General features: G+C 46.0%; 1 protein-coding gene across 3 annotated transcripts in view; it reads right to left on the bottom strand.

The window, feature by feature from the left end:
- LOC137374316 (SH3 domain and tetratricopeptide repeat-containing protein 1) overlaps nucleotides 1–21,279 on the bottom strand; it is a 126,669-nt gene that overhangs the window by 4,202 nt on the left and 101,188 nt on the right. For all 3 annotated transcript variants that reach the window (XM_068040177.1, XM_068040186.1, XM_068040193.1), the window contains 2 exons: nucleotides 19,262–19,384; nucleotides 12,283–12,433 (listed from right to left, as the gene is read on the bottom strand). In XM_068040177.1, the coding sequence (XP_067896278.1) occupies nucleotides 12,283–12,433; nucleotides 19,262–19,384 (274 nt within the window). The remainder of the gene's footprint in view (nucleotides 1–12,282; nucleotides 12,434–19,261; nucleotides 19,385–21,279) is intronic.

Raw genomic sequence — 21,279 nt, 5'->3', positions numbered from 1 at the left:
TCATCAGACCCCTTTCCTATCCTGAGTGGTGTGAAATAGGGCTGTGTTCTCGCACCTACACTGTTTGGGATCTTCTTCTCCCTGCTGCTCTCACATGCGTTCAAGTCTTCAGAAGAAGGAATTTTCCTCCACACAAGATCAGATGGCAGGTTGTTCAACCTTGCCCGTCTTAGAGTGAAGACCATAGTACGGAAGGTCCTCATCAGGGAACTCCACTTCGCTGATGATGCTGCATTAACATCCCACACAGAAGAGTGCCTGCAGAGACTCATCGACAGGTTTGCGGCTGCCTGCAACGAATTTGGCCTAACCATCAGCCTCAAGAAAATGAACATCATGGGACAGGACGTCAGAAATGCTCCATCCATCAATATCGGCGACCACACTCTGGAAGTGGTTTAAGAGTTCACCTACCTAGGCTCAACTATCACCAGTAACCTGTCTCTCGATGCAGAAATCAACAAGTGCATGGGAAAGACGTCCGCTGCTATGTCCAGACTGGCCAAGAGAGTGTGGGAAAATGGCGTACTGACACGGAACACAGAAGTCAGAGTGTATCAAGCCTGTGTCCTCAGTACCTTGCTCTACGGCAGCGAGGCCTGGACAACGTATGTCAGCCAAGAGCGACGTCTCAATTCATTCCATCTTTGCTGCCTCCGGAGAATCCTTGGCATCAAGTGGCAGGACCGTATCTCCAATGCAGAAGTCCTCGAGGCGGCCAACATCCCCAGCATATACACCCTACTGAGCCTGCGGTGTTTGAGATGGCTTGGCCATGTGAGCCGCATGGAAGATGGTAGGATCCCCAAGAACACATTGTACAGCGAGCTCGCCACTGGTATCAGACCCACCAGTCATCCATGTCTCCGCTTTAAAGACGTCTGCAAACGTGACATGAAGTCCCGTGACATTGATCACAAGTCGTGGGAGTCAGTTGCCAGTGATCACCAGAGCTGGTGGACAGCCATAAAGGCGGGGCTAAAGTGTGGCGAGTCGAAGAGACTTAGCAGTTGGCAGGAAAAAAGATAGAAGCGCAAGGGGAGAGCCAACTGTGTAACAGCCCTGACAACCAATTTTATCTGCAGCACCTGTGGAAGAGTCTGTCACTCTGGAATTGGCCTTTATAGCCACTCCAGGCACTGCTTCACAAACCACTGACCACCTCCAGGTGCTTACTCTCGAGACAAGGAGGCCAAAGAAGAAAGAAGAAAACTGGTTAGCTGTAAAGGTCCGATGCGAAAAGTGTCTCAATTGAGCTCCAAAAGCAAGTAGGCACAGCATAATGCTGCCCCTAATTTGGCATTAATTGACATTTGCACTCAAAGAGACTGTAGGCAAGAGAAATTGGAAAATGTCTTCCTTGCACAGTCTGAGGTTGGGGTTGCTGCACACAGTGGTGGCAAAATACAAAGCGCTTTACTCACTATGCGATGAGTGACCCAGCTGTGCTTGATGCAGGAAATAGGTGCCTGGTTTAGAAATTATTCCATTCCCTAAAATTAAAATCCCTCACTTTGACAAGTCTAAAAATTATGTAGGGAAAAAAAAGCCTTCCTATGTTTACCCTGCATGGGTCCTAGCTATGCTTGCCTTTTTGTGGGATATGTGGAACATTTCTTGTTCCAGGCCTATTCAGGCCCTGTCCTTGATCTCTTTTCCAGTACAATGATGACTGTATTGGTACTGTTTCCTGCTCCCACCCTGAACTGGAAAATTTTGATCAACTTTGCAATTTCCACCCTTCCCTCACCTTCAAATGGGTCATCTCCGACTCTTCACTTCCCTTCCTTGACTTCTCTGTCGTCATTTCTGAGGATAGGCAGTCAATGAATATTCATTAAAACCCCACTGACTCTCACAGCTATCTCAACTATACTTCTTCACACCCTGCTTCCTCCAAGGGCTCCGTTCCATTCTCCTAGTTTCTCTGTCTCTGTTGCATCTGTTCTGATGATGCAACCTTCCACAACAGTGCTTCTGATATGTCTTCCTTTTTCCTCTACTGAGGATACCGGCACCACCCTCCCCCACCCCCCGGCCCCTTGCCAGGGTCCTCAACCGTGTCTGTCCTATTTCTGCACTTCTGCTCTCGCCCCTTTCCCCACCACTCCTACAACCACAATAGTGTTTCCCTTGTTCTCACCTGCCACATCACCGGATCATCCTCTGCGATTTCCACCACCTCCAGAATGATGCCAACACCAAACATATCTTCCTCTCTCCTTTCAGCATTCCAAAGGATCTGTTCCCTCTGTGACACCCTTAGTCCACTCCTCAATCACCAACAGCCTTCCCACATCACAGCAGAATTTTGTCCTGCCCTTGGAGGCGGGGGTGGGGTGGTGGGCAAACAAAATTGCAGATGGCGCTGTTCCCGACGTCGCCCAGGCCCCCTGCTATTTTGTTCGGGGCAGGGAAGGTAGAGGACGGCCTTCCATCCCAGGCCAACTTAAGGACCTCTTCCCACCTCCACCTCAATTTTAACGAAGGGAGAGGGGCCCATCACAATGGGAAGATGCTACCAGGTAAAGCCTAGTAGCCTCCTAGCGGGGTCAGGTGGGCAATTCAGGCCCTCCAGAGGGGCCCCCTGGATGTGAGGGCTTCCACCCACCCCGTCACCACTTACCTCTCCTGGGATCTTCATCAATCTTCTACTCTGCCGGGCCTCCTGCAGTACTAGCAGAGGCCACTGCTTCCAGTGACGCTGCCGGTACTGCAAAATTGCCAGTCCTCAGATTGGCTGGCAGCTCTGGTGGCAGGAGCTCACCCCTTAAATGGACGGCATCCCCAACCACTGGCAGGTAATTGCCTGCCCTTCATGAAAATCGCCCTGGGGATCCATTGGAGGGCCGAGCTGGGGTCTTCCTCCCTGCCTTCTGGCCCACCACTGGGACTCCCGTCACAGGAATAAAATCTGGCCCCACCTTTCCATGCAAGTGCAGGAGATACAACACCTGCCCTTACACCTCCTCGCCTCACCATCCAAACACTCCTTCCAGGTAAAACAGCGATTTAAGTATACTTCCTTCAAATTTATTATACTGCATTCACTGCTAACAATGCAGTCTGCTTTACACTGGGATGACCAAACACAGATTGGGTTACCACTTTGCAGAACACATCTGTTCCATCCACTAGCATGACCCCGAATTTCCAGTCGCCTGTCCTTTACATTCTCCGCCTTGCTCTCAATGCGGACCTCTCTGTCCTTGGCCTTCTGCAGTCTGTCAATGACGCTCAACATAAGCACGAGGAACAGTACTTCATCTTTCGATCAGGCACTCTACAGTCTGCCATCCACACCTCCGCTCGACACATCTTTTGTTTGCTCCTTGCCCCAATACCACTACCTTTGGCCTTGCACAACCAACTCTCTTTCACTTAATCTCTCCTGTCTTCCAATGTATCACAGACTTTCCCTTTAGTTCTTTTCCCGCCCTGACCACTTTCATTTGCTTAAAACCTATTACATTTCTAACTTTTCCCAGTTCTGATGAAAGGTCATTGACCTGGAACGTTAACTCTGTTTCTCTCTCCATAGATGCTGCCTGACTTGCTGGGTATTTCCAGTATGTTCTGTTATAAATTCAGATTTCCAGCTTCCACAGTATTTTGCTTTTATTTTACTGTTTAACTCACTGCCACTTCTCTTCCAGATGGCTCCGTTTGCTGACAACACAACCACTAGGTGGCGCAATACTGTCACATGTGCAAATGCAGCCTCATCGACAGAAACGTCACTCTCTGCGACATCTCAGGCAGCTGCCAGTAATAAAGATGGCACTGCTCAATTTAACACAAAAAAAAAATTGAACCCAAACCCCTTCACCCCTCAATGGATGCGATCGCCGCCTCCACACCCCCCCCAACAGTTCCCCACTCCCTCCCGCAATTGCCACCTTCAGCTTCCCGCTCCGTCCTGTGCGCGCCTTCTCAGCACTCCACACTGCTCGCCACTCCCAACTGTTTGCCGCTCCATCCTGCCACTCTCTCCCATGCCCATGTCACTATTCCCTCCCGCTGCTTGCTCCCTGCCTGGCTGTTCAGGATGGTGGGGAGGGGGGGGGCGCGGAGGGGTAGGAGGAGGGGGAGCAAGCGGGATGCCAGCGGTGGGACGGAGCGGCGACCCGTCGGGAGCAGCAAAATGGAGCAGTGAGCAGGTGTGTGTGGGAGAGAAAAGCGGGAGGGAGCGGGGAGAGAAGCGGCAATTGAGGCCGCTTTTCAAAACTCGCGCTGGAGGCCGACGTTCCTTTGCGTGATGTATTCGCGTGCTTGCACACATTAGCACTGGCATGCTGGCAAAGCTCGGATGCATTTTAGCGCGAGGATGAATGCATTCCGCGCATGTGCGCAGTTCGGACCACAGTGATGACGTCTGCGCTTGACTGAATTATCAGGAGACACTCCACTTTCAGAAATACCTACCTTTAAAAAGTCCTGCTCTTCTCTCAGACGGGATTTCCATTGGTCTCTTTTACCTTCTTCACCTTCATTGCTTTCCAGTTATCTTCTCATGTTTGATGAGGTATCTACCAAAAATTGTTTGCACAGCCGCATCTCTTCCTCACAGCACCTCATTTTTGAGTAGGCACCCTGCAGCCTTCCAGACTCAACACGGAGTTCAACAAATTCAGACTGTAATCTATGCCCTCATTTTGCTTCCTTTTCCTTTGCAGGTTTCAGTTTTAGTCTAGTTTTCCCCTTGTCTTTGCTTTTGGGTGGTGGTGTTCATCAGTCTGCCATTCACACCTCCTCTAGCCACATCTTTTGTTCCTTTACTTGTCCCATTACCACTCCCTTTGGCCCTGCACTACCAACTCTTTTGTCATTTAATCTCTCCCACCTTATCACAGACCTTCCCTTCTGTTCTTTTTTCACCCTCCCCCCTTTCACTTGCTTAAAACCTATTACATTTCTATCTTTTCTCAGTTCTGATGAAAGATTACAGACCCGAAAAGTTTCTATCCTCAGATGCTGCCTGACCTGCTGAGTATTTCAAGCATTTATGGTTTTTATTACAACAAAATAGTGTTGTTTTGAATCCTTCTATTAAACACTCACTATTCATCTATATATATCTATTTTTGCTGGATCTTGAGGCAGATTCCAGGGAAGTATAAATCAAATTTCACATTCAACAAATGGGATACCAAAATAAAACAATTGCAGTACAACAGATAGGAACATAGAAACAGGAGTAGGCCACTCATTCTCTTGGGCCTGTTCCAGCATTCAATTATACCATGGTCACAGTGTTTTGCAAGAGAGTGTTCCAGATTTTCACCACCCTTCATGTGTATAATAAATAAACCTAAGCTTCTTCAGCAATTTAGAAATATTAATCAAGTACAGTGACACACTGTAAAATGGTCAGATTTTTTTTTCAATCAAACTGATGATATATAAGCCCTGTGCCCTCTGCAGTTAAAACTCTAAATGACATATACAAGAGAATAAGCAGACACTATTCTATAAATAATAGGTCTTTGGATTATTTATTACAGCTTTAGTACTCCAATATCTACATTGCAAATGCTCGTTATATATTAGATTTCCCCAGATTGTTAAATTTTGCATTACTGAAAATAAATGATAGACCTCATCATTAACCTTGTATTGTTCTACAAAATTAATTTTGAATAGACAGAGCATTACAAAATTGCAAGTCTAAAGATTGATGCCATTCCATTCAGAATTGGACATCTAATTTTGTTTCTCTCAGAATGACCTGAATCAGGTGATTCAAACCGCCACCCACACCCCCCCCCCCCACCACCACTTCTAAATATAATTGGTGAGTTTCTCTAGATTTTGGTTTATAATTAAGAAGCCAATTTTTAACTGGAGTATAGTTTTGATGTTTCGAATTAAAAAATTGAACATTTTGCAAGCTTCTATTGAACTATTTCTGAAAATCTTTAAGATCGGTAGCAGACTCAAATGAGAGAGGCATGTCTACTACACTCCACACCCGTTTTCAGCTTTCATCAGCCACCTAAATCATTGATGGGTCCTAGAGTAGCAGCCCCTTCTCCGAGGGCTGAAATTCTTCCTATTTGTTTCCAGATAGCCCTGTAAGCTACTGCCCTTACGAGTTGGATCATCCTGGCTAGATAAGCTGCAGGAGGGCTACCGGTGTCCTGTGCTGGGAAGTTGGATGGTTTGAGCCAGTTAAATTCCAGTTTTACCCCTACGCAAACTTGGGTGTCCCTAAATCTTGGCTCTTGCCAATTTAATTCTTAATACTCTAGCATTTCATTAGTGGGAAAGGATAGAATGTGACAGGCAAATTGAAGCTCTAATCCCAAAGCAAAATACTGCAGATGCTGGAAATCTGAAATAAAAACATGAAATTCTGGAAACACCCAGCAGGCCTGGCAGCATCTGTGGAGAGAGAAACAGAGTTAACGTTTCAGGTTAATGGCCTTTCATCAGATGAAAAGTTATCGACCTGAAACATTGGCTGGAATTTTACACCCCCCCGCCCCCCCACAACAGGAGCAGGCTGATGGTTGTGGGGTGTGGGGGGGAGGGGGCATAACATTGAGTGGGAGCGGGGGGGGGGGGGGGTGGTGGTGGCATTCCTGACGCTTTCCCGCCACCTGGCAGCCTCCTTGTGGGCTGGGAGGGGCCCTTCTGATCAGGCACCCTCTGCCTCACGGAGGGTCCCCCCAAAGCCCCAACAGCCCCCACTAAGATAAAGAGCTTCCCGTGCAAGCGACCCCCCCTCTGTTTGCCTTAATGGGGCCCGGCTGATAGTCCCCAACAAGGCCGTGCGGTCTCAGCAGTGGTGCTGCTGGGACTAAGAACTGCCAGCCTGCTGATTGGCCTGCAGCTCTTAGAGGTAGAACATCCTGCCTGAAGGAGGTGGAAGTTCCGCCCAAGTCCAATTAAGGGCCAGGGGAGCATAAAATTCTGGCATGGCTCCCCAGGCCCGGCGGAGGTGGGCTCACCCCTGACTTTTTCGTTGGTGGGTGGGGCCTCCCTCCCAATGTAAAATTCCAGCCATTAACTCTATTGCTTTCTCCACAGATGCTGCCTGACCTGCTGAGTATTTCCAGCATTTTCTGTTTTAATTTTAAATTGAAGCTCTGATTATGTAGATTTATCGTTTGCAGTTTGAGACTTTCAATGCATAGTGATGGATTCCTACATTACAAAGTGGCTACAGTTCAAAAATACTTCATTAGCTGTAAAGCACTTTGGGACGCTCCCAAATTCATGAAAGGTATTTATGGGTGTCCTAGTGCAAAGCTCCTTCTACTCTACCTTAGCTTTAAGCCTCAAATAGGGCATCCCCTACTGCATAACTGTGATATTTCCATTTCCAGCATTAGGTATTCATACAGCTTCTTGCTAATTTGTGTTAATTTTTGTATTGTGGAAATACACTCATTACAAACCGTTGATGAGGCCTCAAATATTTCATGGGCTGCCCTTACAACTGGGAAAAATGGTAGGGCTCAATTTTAAACTCACAAGCGGGAACATGGCAAAGCAAGCAGCTGGCCCCATCACTCAGCAGCTTCGGCCAATCTTAATGATCTGGTCACATTTACATATCACTTGCCGACTTCCTAATCAAAAGCCAGGAAGTTGGCAGGAAGCAGTGCCAGCCATTAAAATTGATTGGTAGGAAGCCACCGCCAGGACCCAGGGGAATAGTCTCCATCATAAATCCTGGTCAGGGGAGGCCCAAGGTTTCTTTGTGGGGCCCAGAGGAGCATTGTAGAAACTCTTCTGGTGCTGGGTCTTCTCCTGGCAGATTTGGCCTGGGGAAAAGCAATCACTGCTCCTCTGTTCAGGCCTCAAGTTAAAATGGGCATCATAGCCCGATGCATATAGAAGACACCACCAACTAGGGGCAGGTGTCCTTGTGACCTGCAATTTTAAAGTTGCAATAGGTCAGATCAGGGTGAGAATTGAGTGGATAATTCCCCCACTCCACTGCAATTGCATCACCCCCCGGAACCCTGTCTGGTTTCCATCAGACTGGGGAAAGTTAACATGAACTTTGAATCTATTAACAAAAACAAGAAATGCTGGATTCACTCAGCAGGTCTGGCAGCATCTGTGGAAAGAGAAGCAGAGTTAACGTTTCGGGTCAGTGACCCTTCTTCGGAACTGACAAATATTAGAAAAGTCACAGATTATAAACAAGTGAGGTGGGGGTTGGGCAAGAGATAACAAAGGAGAAGGTGCAGATTGGACCAGGCCACATAGCTGACCAAAAGGTCACGGAGCAAAGGCAAACAATATGTTAATGGTGTGTTGAAAGACAAAGCATTAGTACAGATTAGGTGTGAATATACTGAATATTGAACAGCAGCAAGTGCAAACCTGAAGAAAAACAACCTGAAAAAAACAGTGGGTAAGCAAACTGAACAAACTAAGATGAAATGAAATAAATGCAAAAAAAGATTGTAAAAAATGTAAAAAGGAATGTAAAAAAAAAAAAGTAGAAAAAATAACTAAAAATGAAAGTAAAGTGGGGGGCTGTCATGCTCTGAAATTATTGAACTCAATGTTCAGTCCGGCAGGCTGTAGTGTGCCTAATCGGTAGATGAGATGCTGTTCCTCGAGCTTGTGTTGATGTTCACTGGAACACTGCAGCAATCCCAGGACAGAGATGTGAGCATGAGAGCAGGGGGGAGTGTTGAAATGGCAAGCAACTGGAAGCTCAGGGTCCTGCTTGCGGACTGAGCGGAGATGTTCCGCAAAGCGGTCACCCAGTCTGCGCTTGGTCTCCCCAATGTAGAGGAGACCACACTGTGAGCAGCGAATACAGTATACTACATTGAAAGAAGTACAAGTAAATCGCTGCTTCACCTGAAAGGAGTGTTTGGGGCCTGGGATAGTGAGGAGAGAGGAGGTAAATAGGCAGGTATTACACCTCCTGCGATTGCAAGGGAAGGTGCCCTGGGACGGGGACGAGGTGGTGGGGGTAATGGAGGAGTGGACCAGGGTGTCGCGGAGGGAACGATCCCTTCGGAATGCTGACAGGGGGAGGGAGGGGAAGATGCGACTGGTAGTGGCATCACGCTGGAGGTGGCGAAAATGGCGGAGGATGATCCTTTGGATATGGAGGCTGGTGGGATGAAAAGTGAGGACAAGGAGAACCCTGTCACGGTTCTGGGAGGGAGGGGAAGGGGTGAGGGTAGAGGTGCGAGGAATGGGTCGGACACGGTTGAGGGCCCTGTCAACCACAGTGGGGGGAAATCCTCGGTTGAGGAAAAAGGAGGTCATATCAGAAGCACCGTCATGGAAGGTAGCATCAGAGCAGATACGTCGGAGACGGAGAAACTGGGAGAATGGAATGGAGTCCTTACAGGAGGTAGGGTGTGAAGAAGTGTAGTCGAGGTAGCTGTGGGAGTCAGTGGGCTTATAATGGATATTGGTAGACAACCTATCCCCAGAGATGGAGACAGAGAAGTCGAGGAAGGGAAGGGAAGTGTCAGAGATGGACCATGTAAAGGTGAGAGAAGGGTGGAAATTGGAAGCAAAGTTGATAAAGTTTTCTAGTGCCTCCAGCATTCTTCCTCTACCTGGACCCCTCCCTCTGGCCTCTTACCCGCTCTTGATCTCTTCATTGAAAATTGTCGGCGAGACATTGGTCGTCTCAATTTCTCTGCCCCCCTCACTCACTCTAACCTGTCCCCCTCTGAACTTGAGGCACTCCGTTCTCTCAGGTCTAACCCCAACATGGTCATCAAACCTGCAGACAAGGGTGGTGCTGTTGTTGTATGGCGTACCGACCTCTACCTTGCAGAAGCTCAACGCCAACTCACAGACACCTCTTCCTACCTCCCTCTGGACCATGACCCCACCACCGAACATCAAGCCACCGTCCAAAGGACTGTCACTGACCTCATCTCCTCTGGAGATCTTCCCTCTACAGCTTCCAACCTCATAGTCCCGCAACCCCGGACAGCACGCTTCTACCTCCTTCCCAAAATCCACAAACGGGACTGTCCCGGCAGACCCATTGTGTCAGCCTGCTCCTGCCCCACTGAACTTATTTCTTCCTATCTAGACTCTATCTTTTCTCCGCTGGTCCAGTCTCTTCCCACCTACATCCGTGACTCTTCTGACGCCCTACGTCATTTTGACAATTTCCAGTTTCCTGGTCCCAACCGCCTCCTCTTCACTATGGACGTCCAATCGCTCTACACCTCCATCCCCCACCAGGATGGTTTGAGGGCTCTCCGCTTCTTCCTGGAACAGAGGCCCAACCAGTCCCCATCCACCAACACCCTCCTCCGCCTGGCTGAACTTGTTCTCACATTGAACAACTTCTCCTTCAACTCCATGCATTTCCTTCAAGTAAAAGGTGTCGCTATGGGTACCCGCATGGGTCCAAGTTATACCTGTCTTTTTGTGGGATATGTCGAGCATTCTTTGTTCCGGTCCTACTCAGGCCCCCTCCCCCAACTCTTTTTCCGGTACATTGATGACTGTATCGGTGCCGTTTCCTGCTCCCGCCCCGAACTAGAAAACTTTATCAACTTTGCTTCCAATTTCCACCCTTCTCTCACCTTTACATGGTCCATCTCTGACACTTCCCTTCCTCGAATTCTCTGTCTCCATCTCTGGGGATAGGCTGTCTACCAATATCCATTATAAGCCCACTGACTCCCACAGCTACCTCGACTACACTTCTTCACACCCTACCTCCTGTAAGGACTCCATTCCATTCTCCCAGTTTCTCCGTCTCCGACGCATCTGCTCTGATGATGCTACCTTCCATGACGGTGCTTCTGATATGACCTCCTTTTTCCTCAACCGAGGATTTCCCCCCACTGTGGTTGACAGGGCCCGCAACCGTGTCCGACCCATTCCCCGCACCTCTACCCTCACCCCTTCCCCTCCCTCCCAGAACCGTGACAGGGTTCCCCCTGTCCTCACTTTTCATCCCACCAGCCTCCATATCAAAAGGATCATCCTCCGCCATTTTCGCCACCTCCAGCGTGATGCCACTACCAGTCGCATCTTCCATTCCCTCCCCGTCAGCATTCCGAAGGGATCGTTCCCTCCGCGACACCCTGGTCCACTCCTCCATTACCCCCACCACCTCGTCCCCGTCCCAGGGCACCTTCCCTTGCAATCGCAGGAGGTGTAATACCTGCCCATTTACCTCCTCTCTCCTCACTATCCCAGGCCCCAAACACTCCTTTCAGGTGAAGCAGCGATTTACTTGTACTTCTTTCAATGTAGTATACTGTATTCGCTGCTCACAGTGTGGTCTCCTCTACATTGGGGGGACCAAGCGCAGACTGGGTGACCGCTTTGCGGAACACCTCCGCTCAGTCCGCAAGCAGGACCCTGAGCTTCCGGTTGCTTGCCATTTCAACACTCCCCCCTGCTCTCATGCTCACATCTCTGTCCTGGGATTGCTGCAGTGTTCCAGTGAACATCAACGCAAGCTCGAGGAACAGCATCTCATCGACCGATTAGGCACACTACAGCCTGCCGGACTGAACATTGAGTTCAATAATTTCAGAGCATGACAGCCCCCCACTTTACTTTCATTTTTAGTCATTTTTAGTTATTTTTTCTACTTTTTTTTTTACATTCCTTTTTACATTTTTTACAATCTTTTTTTGCATTTATTTCATTTCATCTTAGTTTGTTCAGTTTGCTTACCCACTGTTTTTTTCAGGTTGTTTTTCTTCAGGTTTGCACTTGCTGCTGTTCAATATTCAGTATATTCACACCTAATCTGTACTAATGCTTTGTCTTTCAACACACCATTAACATATTGTTTGCCTTTGCTCCGTGACCTTTTGGTCAGCTATGTGGCCTGGTCCAATCTGCACCTTCTCCTTTGTTATCTCTTGCCCAACCCCCACCTCACTTGTTTATAATATGTGACTTTTCTAATATTTGTCAGTTCCGAAGAAGGGTCACTGACCCGAAACGTTAACTCTGCTTCTCTTTCCACAGATGCTGCCAGACCTGCTGAGTGAATCCAGCATTTCTTGTTTTTGTTTCAGATTTCCAGCATCCGCAGTATTTTGCTTTTATTTGAATCTATTAATCTGTGCTGATTTCAAAGCCAGATCCCAGAAGTGAAAGGAGAGCATCCTAATCCACTACACCGACAAATCTTAATTGCAATCTTTTATTCACACCCTGAGTATGTTAGGAGACTCTCAAATGTAAAAGACAACATTCAAAAGCCAAGATAAAATTGGATCGTTCCTACATTCCTCTAGATTAGTTATTGATTTCACCACAGAAATATATTATAGAGTGAAATAGAAACAGAAATGCTTGACTTACCAAGGGTAACACTGAGCGTCAGAGCAGTTTGGGCATATTGTAGGGCTTCTGCATAAGTCTTCACATGCAGCAGTAGTTCTGTCAGCTTGTTATACAGTCTGAGCTCCACCTTTGTGTTTTCAACTTTGATAGCAAGTGGAAGTGCTCGATCCTGTTAACACATACTTGAAGTCTGAAAAATTGCTAACTGAATTGCTGGTTAATTACTTATGTTGGCCTTACAGTACAACAGACAAATATCCTCTCTATGCTTTATCCATGTCTCTCACAAAAACATTTTCTGTCCAAATTCCCTTATGACTATAGTGTCTGCCTGGGCATACTGAAGGCTATTTTTAAAATTCCATTTTTGAAGATCAACTTGCTATTCCTCCAGCCCAGTGGCCCAAGCATTTTTAAAAATTCTAACTGATACCATTATAAATTAAAGAAAAAGGAAACCATTTTGAACTCTGCTGTTCCAATGTTTAAGGATTGCTGAGTAACAGGCTTTTGCAGAAAAACAAAAATATCAAATTGTATCCAAATTTTATTTATTTTGGACTGCTTCAAACTTAAATGACAAATTTTACAATTTGGCACTCACAGCAGATTGCTCAATGCAACGCCTATCATAAATTTTGCCAAGGAAATCAATGGGGCTGATCATCCAGCTGAAATGGATCGAAAACTGTGTAGGTCACAGATCAAGAGCACTGACCTCCATGTCCAAACTCCTAATATCTACTTCCATCGTGAAAATCTGCATCCGGACCAAAAAATTCCCAATGCAAGAACCCATTCCTGGCCTTAATATTCCCAGTTACTAAATATTCAGGAATGATAGAGAAGACAAGAGGGGATTGTAGCAGTACTGATTAAGGATAATGTACTTAGTTCCAGGACTGAATCTATTTGGCTTGAGTTAAAAAATAGAGAGGGAGCTGTTACATTGCTGGGATTTCTTTTTTTAAATAGAGCTCCAAACAGTGAGGAGTTAGATGAGGACATTTATTAGCAAATTTGAAAAAGGCATGCAACAAAAATAGAGTAGTAATATTCGGAGACTTTAATTACCCTAATATAGACTGGGAAATGCATAATTCTAAGAGTAGGACAGGAGAGGAATTTCTGCTATGTGTAGAGTGGAACCTTCTTGATCAATATGCCTCCACTTCAAGGAGCAGTGTTAGATCTGGCTCTGAGAAATGAAGAAATGGATGCACAATGTGTTACAGTAGGAGATCATCTAGTTAACAGTGACCACAACATAATTTGGTTTACAGCAATTATGAAAAGAAACCAGAAAATATCAAGCAAAAACTGAGGAAAAGCTAATTTCAGTGATTTATGCAGGGACCTGGTACAGATAGATTGTAAAAGATTGCAGGGTAAAGCAGTAACTGGACAATAGAAAGCTTCAGGAAAGAAATAGATCACATACAAACTAGACATATTCCTTGGGTGGGAAAAAGTAGAGCTTCCAAAGCTATTGTGCTCTGGGTGATAAAGGAAATAAAAGTTCAAATAAAACAGGAAAAGGAGGCATAAGACAAATAGCAGGAGCATGATTCAGTCGATAACCAGGAAGATTATGCAAAGTACAGGAGGGAACTGAAAGTGTTAATAAGGAGGCAGAGAGAGGTTACAAGAAAAGATTAGCAGACAACATTTTATATGCTGCAAAGTTTGGTTCCACAGCACCTGTTTTTTTGGGCACTATTAGTACCGTTTTGCCTCCAAAATGGAGTCCATAGAGCACATGCACACTTCTGGCGCCAGCTGCACCAGACTCCATTCTGGTGGGGGCGTTAGCAGGGAACATCCACCTGAATTATGCAGAGTAGGCAGATTGTGTCATCAATCAGCATGTAACGCTGATTTGACACCAGCACTGCCATCTTGGAGCTCAATGTTCCAGGTAACACCCACTCTCCTCCCCATCTCCCCCCCCACCACCAGCCTCTGGGCTACAGCATGACAGGGAGAATGAGCAGAGGCAACACAGAGCAGGACAAGCTACTGGAAGAGGGAGGAGGTGGGGAGAAAGGCTCTCAGCAGGAGGCTATATCTGCCAGGATGTTGAGGTAGGAATTCTCCTACCTGAACCTCAGCGAGGAACAGAGTGTCAGGCATGTATGCTTCAGTAAGAACATCCTCACTGAAGTCTGCCACCTGTTGCAGCCATAACGTACAGGCTTGGAGCAGGGCTTTGCCAATGCCTGTGAAGGTGACCGTGGTCATGAACTTTTATGTGTCTGGCTCTTTCCAGGTTGGAGTAGGCAATAATTGCAACATCTCCCAGTTTGCCACCTACTATTGCAGAAAGGAGGTCACTGAGGCTCTGCATTCCAGGACAGGTGAATAAATTTCATTCTCTTACCAGAGAAAAACAGGCAAAGTGAACACCTGGCTTTGCAAGGATGGTGGGCTTCCCCATGGTACAGGGTGCCATTGACTGCATGCACATTGTTAATAAGAAACACATATCAACTCTGAGATGTATTGTAACTAAAAACAATCTCACTCCTTCATTGTCCATCTGGTGTGCGACCATACTCAGCCTATCATACAGGTTAATACCCAATATCCTTGCAGCAAATATAATGCCTTCATTCTGCGGCAGTCCGTTGTGCCATCTGTATTTGACTCACCATGACAAACCAGAGGGTGGCTGCTGGGCGACAAGGGCTATCCTTTGATAACATGGCTCCTTAAACCAGTGCACAACCCATGCACACATGGACAGCATGCATATAACGAAAGCCAGGCTACCACAAAAATTTTGAGAGAGAAAACCACCCGGGTGCTTAAAGAATGCTTCCATTATCTGGACCACGTCAAGATTTGTTGTGGTCTGTTGCATGCTGCACAATCTCACCATCATGAAGGCGCAGCCCTTGTCACAGTTATATATTGACCAGCTGGAGAAAGGAGAAGGAAAAGGATGGGAGGAGACAACCAAAACAGCCCCTTTCTGGGCATGCTGTCCGTGAGTGGTTCATCCGACTGCGATACCAGCAAAGGCAACCCCAACTGCCCATTCTCCAACAGTCCTACTGTTACTGATCATAACAGCGCTTGCTTGGCCTTAATACAAAAAAAAAAGCACAAAATAAACATTCGAAACCAAATTTATAAATCAAACCCTGCCATATTGCATTCAAACATCAACTATACAACCTTGCGCATTCCCTTAGTCCTTGCCTACTGGGTGCCTTTGCTTGTCCTAGTGTGACTCCAGTGGCTGCAGCATGGCTGATGGAAAGTTGCTGACTTTCACTTGGGTGGGGTGGGGTGGGGAAGTCTGCAGATGTTCTTGCAGGACGACCTTAAGCAGCTCTGGCCCTAGAAGGCCAGACTGTACCACCTCGGCAAGGACAGCAGCAGTCTGAACTGGCTAGCTGATTGACAACAAGGGCATTGGCGGATTGGCAGTGATGGAAGGACGAATGCTGTCATCCTGAGAGGGGACAGCGGGTTCATACTCCATGGAACTACTGCAACTCCCCTGTGGCAGCACCTCAGCGATCCCAGCTAGAGGCCTGTTCACGTCTGCAAATGAGACCCGACCTGAGCCCGACACAACTCCATCCAACCCTGAGCTGGCCAGAGTCCTTCCATTTTTTCCCGCGCCCGACCTGACCAACTTACCTTCCGTTTTTCACTTTGTTCCTTATCTGCACAAGCTTAAAATATCTGTTGCAAAACCACCTTTAAAGTCCAAAAAGTAAATTAACATTACAGTCACTTACCTGAGGTGGTGATAGAGCGTGTCTGATCCGGCCCGACCTGACCTGTGCCCGAATGCTGGACCCGGAAGCGCATCCCAATCCGAACCCAACACGTCGTTGGGTTTGGGTCGGGTAGCAGGCCTTTAATCCCAGCAGTGTGTTGGAGGAGAGATATTTGGATAGCTGTGATTCTTTTGAGCACTGGTATGATGGCAGCAAGTTGACCTTGACCTTGACCTTCAGTCTGAGCTTCCATGGCAGCACCAAGATTTCGGGTGGCTTCTGCTTGTGCTGCAGTGGAAGCCGAGATATCAGCCACCAGACTCTGCACCATGCCTGGGTCACCAAATGTCTTCATGGAGTTGGCCATCACTTCCACTTTGGATGAGCTCCAAGCTCTGCGCAAAGCCATACACCAAGTTGGTGCCAGATTCTTTCATGCGCCATTGATCGCACACTTTCAGAAAGGCCTGGCAATGCATTGTGCATGCCCATTAGCCTTCTTCTGTAGGCCGCCACATCTAAGATCCCATCCGAGTCTTCTGCAGTAGAACTCATATGCGACCATGCTCTCCAGAGAGTTGGCACCTGCACCACCCTTGTCCCCTGACCTAGATGCAGGCCACTCGTGCCCTGTGTCTGACCACATAGAGATCCTGCCTCTAAGCTATCCTCAATGTACACACAGTGTCAGTATCTGAGCTGGAGGCTGCAAGCGTGAGAGTGAGTGACAGTGTTTCTTCACCATTACAATCTTCCTGTTCCTCCACCTCTTTCTGTTCCACCACTGCCGGACCAGCTTGCAGTTCTTGGGTGTTGGAAAGGAAAAAGGCACAAGGGTAGGGTTGTGGTGAGGGGAGGAGGGGAAAGCAAGAGGTGCATGCTTACACTATTTACAGCTTGTAAATTAGAAGAGGTTGAGAGATGAGGGCAAAGTGGGGTGTAAGAAAGTATGCTTACACCTGTGTGGAGTTTGCAAGTTCTCCGTGACCAGAGTTTCGTCCGGGTGCTCCGGTTTCCTCCCACATGCCAAAGACTTGCGGGTTGATAGGTAAATTGGCCATTGTAAAAAAGAAAATTGCCCCTCGTGTAGGTAGGTGGTAGGAGAATTGAGGGAAGGTGGGGATGTGAGAGAGAAAAATGGGATTAATATAGGATTAGTATAAATGGGTGGTTGATGGTTGGCAGACTCGTTGGGTCGAAGGGCCTGTTTCTATGAAATGCATTTTATGTTATCACATAAGAATACTGCACTATTTAAAAAGATATAAAAGAGTTGTTTCATCTGCAGTATGGTTGGTTCAATGAATGTACTTGTGACTTTTTCAGATTTAAAACAAAATGAGAAACACAAGTGCACAACACAAGCCCATAGTGCAGGGTATTATCGAGGAGATGAGGTAAAACAAACAGTAGTAGTTAGGTGATGCTAAGCTTGAGTTTTAAAATCCTGTAGATTGTAGGATGACGGGAAAGCTGAGGGAGGTAAAGAGTTTCAAAGTTTTGAGCTCCTGGAAACATATGAGTAGGAACATGAATCGTCATTCAGACTCTCAAGCCTGTTCTCCCATGCAATTAGATGATCATGGCTGATCTGTATCTCAACTCCATTTACCTGCCTTCGCTCCATATCCCTTGATAGGACATGAAGCACTAACTCTTTATTCCAACACAGTCAGAAAAGCAGCTTTTTGTTGATATTTCAGGAGCGGAGCTATACAATTCTCCCACCAGATGGTAAGAAGTAAAATTTCCTTTGATCACTGTTTCTAGCAAAATCAAAATCAGAACATATGTGAAAATAGGAAATATTGCCTCAATTCCCTCTTTAAAATATCCAAATCAAACAAACACGCATACTGCTCTGCTGCCGCAAGTGTGGTGGAATGCAAATCCTAGCTGCCAACCATGCAAGACATTAACCACACCTCAAATCGCAGAGACGGGGTCATTTAAATAGTCAAGGTGAGTGGTCTCCACTTGTAGTAACATAACAAGTCTGCCTGCCCTGCTAATCGCAAAAGGTTAGTAATGAATCGCAAAAGGTTAGTTTGCAGGTACAGCACGTAATTAGGAAAGCTAATAGAATGTTATCATTTATTGTGAGGGGAATTGAATACAAAAGTAGGGAGGTTATGCTTCAGCTATACAGGGCATTGGTGAGACCACATCTGGAGTACTGTGCACAGTACTAGTCTCCTTATTTAAAGAAGGATGGAAATGCATTGGAAGCAGTTCAAAGAAGGTTTACTAGACTGATAGCTGGAATGGGCAGGCTATCTTAGGAGGAAAGACTGGACAGGCTAGGCTTGTATCCGCTGGAATTTAGAAGAGTAAGAGGCGACTTGATTGAAACATACAAGATCCTGAGGGATCTGAACAGGGTGGATGTGGAAAGGATGTCTCCCCTTGTGGGAGAATATAGAACTAGGGGTCACTGTTTAAAAATAAGGGGCTGCCCATGTAAGACAGAGAAATTTCTCTCTGAGAAACGTGAGTCTTTGGAACTCTCTTCGTCAAAAGGCGGTGGAAGCAGAGTCTTTGAATATTTTTAAGGCAGAGGTAGATAGATTCTTGATAAGCAAGGGGATGAAAGGTTATCGGGGGTCGGTGATAATGTGGAGAAATCAGTTCAGCCATGAACTTATTGAATGGCGGAGCAGGCTCGAGGGGCCTACTCCTGCTCCTAATTCATATGCTCATATGTAAGTAAGTGCAAGTGTAAGCACCATGCCATTCGAATGTGGGAATGGAGGCCAGGAAAGGGTCCAAAAAAAAGGCACTTTTTTTTTCTCCTAAGGGAACAATAGGCCATTTTTTTTGAAAAGTAATTAGTTGCTTCTAGGATTGACTACCTTTCTCTCAGCTAGTCCTGGGGCCTGAACTAGGCCCATAATGGAACTCATGCAGCTCATAGTTGGTATGCCTTCTGTTAGGCCTACAGTCAACGTTAATGGGTGGATTTCCTGAGGCAGCCTAGAAACTCTCCCAAATATAGCCCATAAGCAATCTTTAATACGGTGGCATGGAAGACTTGCCCACAACTTTTCTCCAACTGAAATTTGTGCCAGATCTTACACGGGTGGAAACTCAGTTAATTGGAGTTCCACCCAAATTCTGGCTCACCAGATTGGGTGATCGATCCCACCCCATTGTAATCTCAGCCCCAATACCTTACTAAAATCTATCAGAAAATATGGTTCAATTTCCAGAAGATCAAAGTATAAAGCACAATCAAGTCTTCTGGTGCTACAGAAGGTACTTACCCTAAAGAAGGATATGGCTTTCTCTCTTTCCTGGGACCCGTTAAAAAACACATCCCCCGCTGCTTCAAAAACTTCCATTGCAAACTCCAACTTTTCTGTGCTCACAGCAGCATCTTGTGCAACCTTAATTTTTGTATCACAAAATGCTTATATAAATCAGTATTATTACTCCACAAATAATCTTAGAATCCACCATTTTCACAAAAGACACTGAAGTTACTGACATTTGCTAGGTGATCCCACAGCTGCTGATAGCTGTCAAATTAGCCAAATGTGATCAAAGGATATTCAACCACAGTGGGCACTGCAGCCAAGGCCATCCCAGTCTTACCTGGCATCTAGATATGTGTATTATCCAGCAAAGATCACTGAATAGCAATCAAAAGTATGAACCCTGGCAAATTCTTTCCCCCCTCTCTAGCCTTTGAAGCTGAGAATGATTCAGTGTCCCAACTGCTGTGCTTGCCAGGAAGCTAACTCAGCACTGCCTTGGAAGTAAACCAAGAGCCCATCTCCTCTGTAATGTACAGTGAACACACTGGTTGCTGCATTTACTCATTAACCCCTGAAGGAAGCTTATCCTATCTTTTGGTCACTTCCAAAACAGATAAGCAAAGCCAGCTTATTCAGTGTCTTCTTGACATAACTGTTTATCATTCTATCTGGTGTATACCCTAAATAATGTATTGCAATTTTTGATAAAGCACTGAAGGTGGTTATTCAATTCATTGTAACTGTGCCAGCCCTCTGAAAGTGCTATTCAATTAGTTCCACTCTCCTACCCTTTCCCCACCTCCCTGCAAATTTTTTCCCTTCACGTAGTTATCCAATTCCCTTTTGAAAGTTATTGTTGAATCCGTTTCCTTGACCCTTTCAGACAGTGCATTCCAGATCATAACTTAGTGCATAAAAAAAATTCTCATCTTTCGCTTTTTTTTTTAAACCAATTACTTAAATTTGTGTCTCTATTTACTGACCCTTCTTCTTGTTTATTTTATCAAAAGAGGTGATTTTTAATCCCCCTTAACCTTCTCTACTCTAGGGTGAACAACCCCAGCTTCTCTAATCTTTCCACTTAACAGAAGTCCTTCATCCTAGAACCATTTTAGTAAATCTCCGCTGCACCCGAAGGACTTGACATGCTTCCTAAAGTGTGATGCTCAGCAATGACTATAACACTCCAGCTGATGCCTAACCAGTGATTTATAAAGGTTTACCATAACTTCCCTGAGCAGAGGGCTAGAATTTCTATGGAAATTCCCCAATCTCCTGCCATAACTTCAGCAGGTTTACCATAACTTCCCTGCTTTTGTACTCTATGCCTCTGCTTTATAAAGCCCAGGATCCCAGATGCTTTTTTTTTCAAAAAAAAAGCTTCTCAACTTGCTCTGTCACTTCCAAAGATTTGTGTACGTACTCTCCCGCCTCTTCCTGCACCCCTTTAAAATTGTACTATTTAGTTCATATTGCATCTCCTCATTCTTCCTACCAAAAAACATGACTTCACACTTCTCTGTTAAATATCATCTGCCATCTGTCTGCCCATTTCATGTGGCTGTCTATGTCCTCCTGAAATCTGTTACTATCCTACCATTAACAACATTTCCAAGTTTTGTGGCAGCTACAAATTTTGAAATTATATACTTGTGTCCCCAAGTCCAGGTCATTAATATATATTAAAAAGAGAAAGAGAAATTAAAAAGAAAAAAAGAGAAAAAAAACCATTGATACCTGGGGGGGGGGGGACATCATCGTATAATTCCCCCAATCTGAGAAATAACTATTCACCTCTACACTCTACATTCTATCCTTTCACCAATTTTGCATCTGCTACCCCTTTAATTCCATGGGCTACAATTTTACGAAGTTAATTATGTGTTACTTTATCAAACACCTTTTGAAAGTCCAGATGCATACCATCAACTACACTAATTTCATCACCTCTCTGTAACTTCATCAAAGAACTCAATCAGGTTAGTCAAACATAATTTGCCTTTAACAAATCTGCACTGGCGGTC

This window comes from Heterodontus francisci, chromosome 1 (assembly GCF_036365525.1).
Source record: "Heterodontus francisci isolate sHetFra1 chromosome 1, sHetFra1.hap1, whole genome shotgun sequence".
NCBI lineage: Eukaryota > Metazoa > Chordata > Chondrichthyes > Heterodontiformes > Heterodontidae > Heterodontus > Heterodontus francisci.
This window is presented reverse-complemented; position numbering and strand designations above follow the sequence as displayed.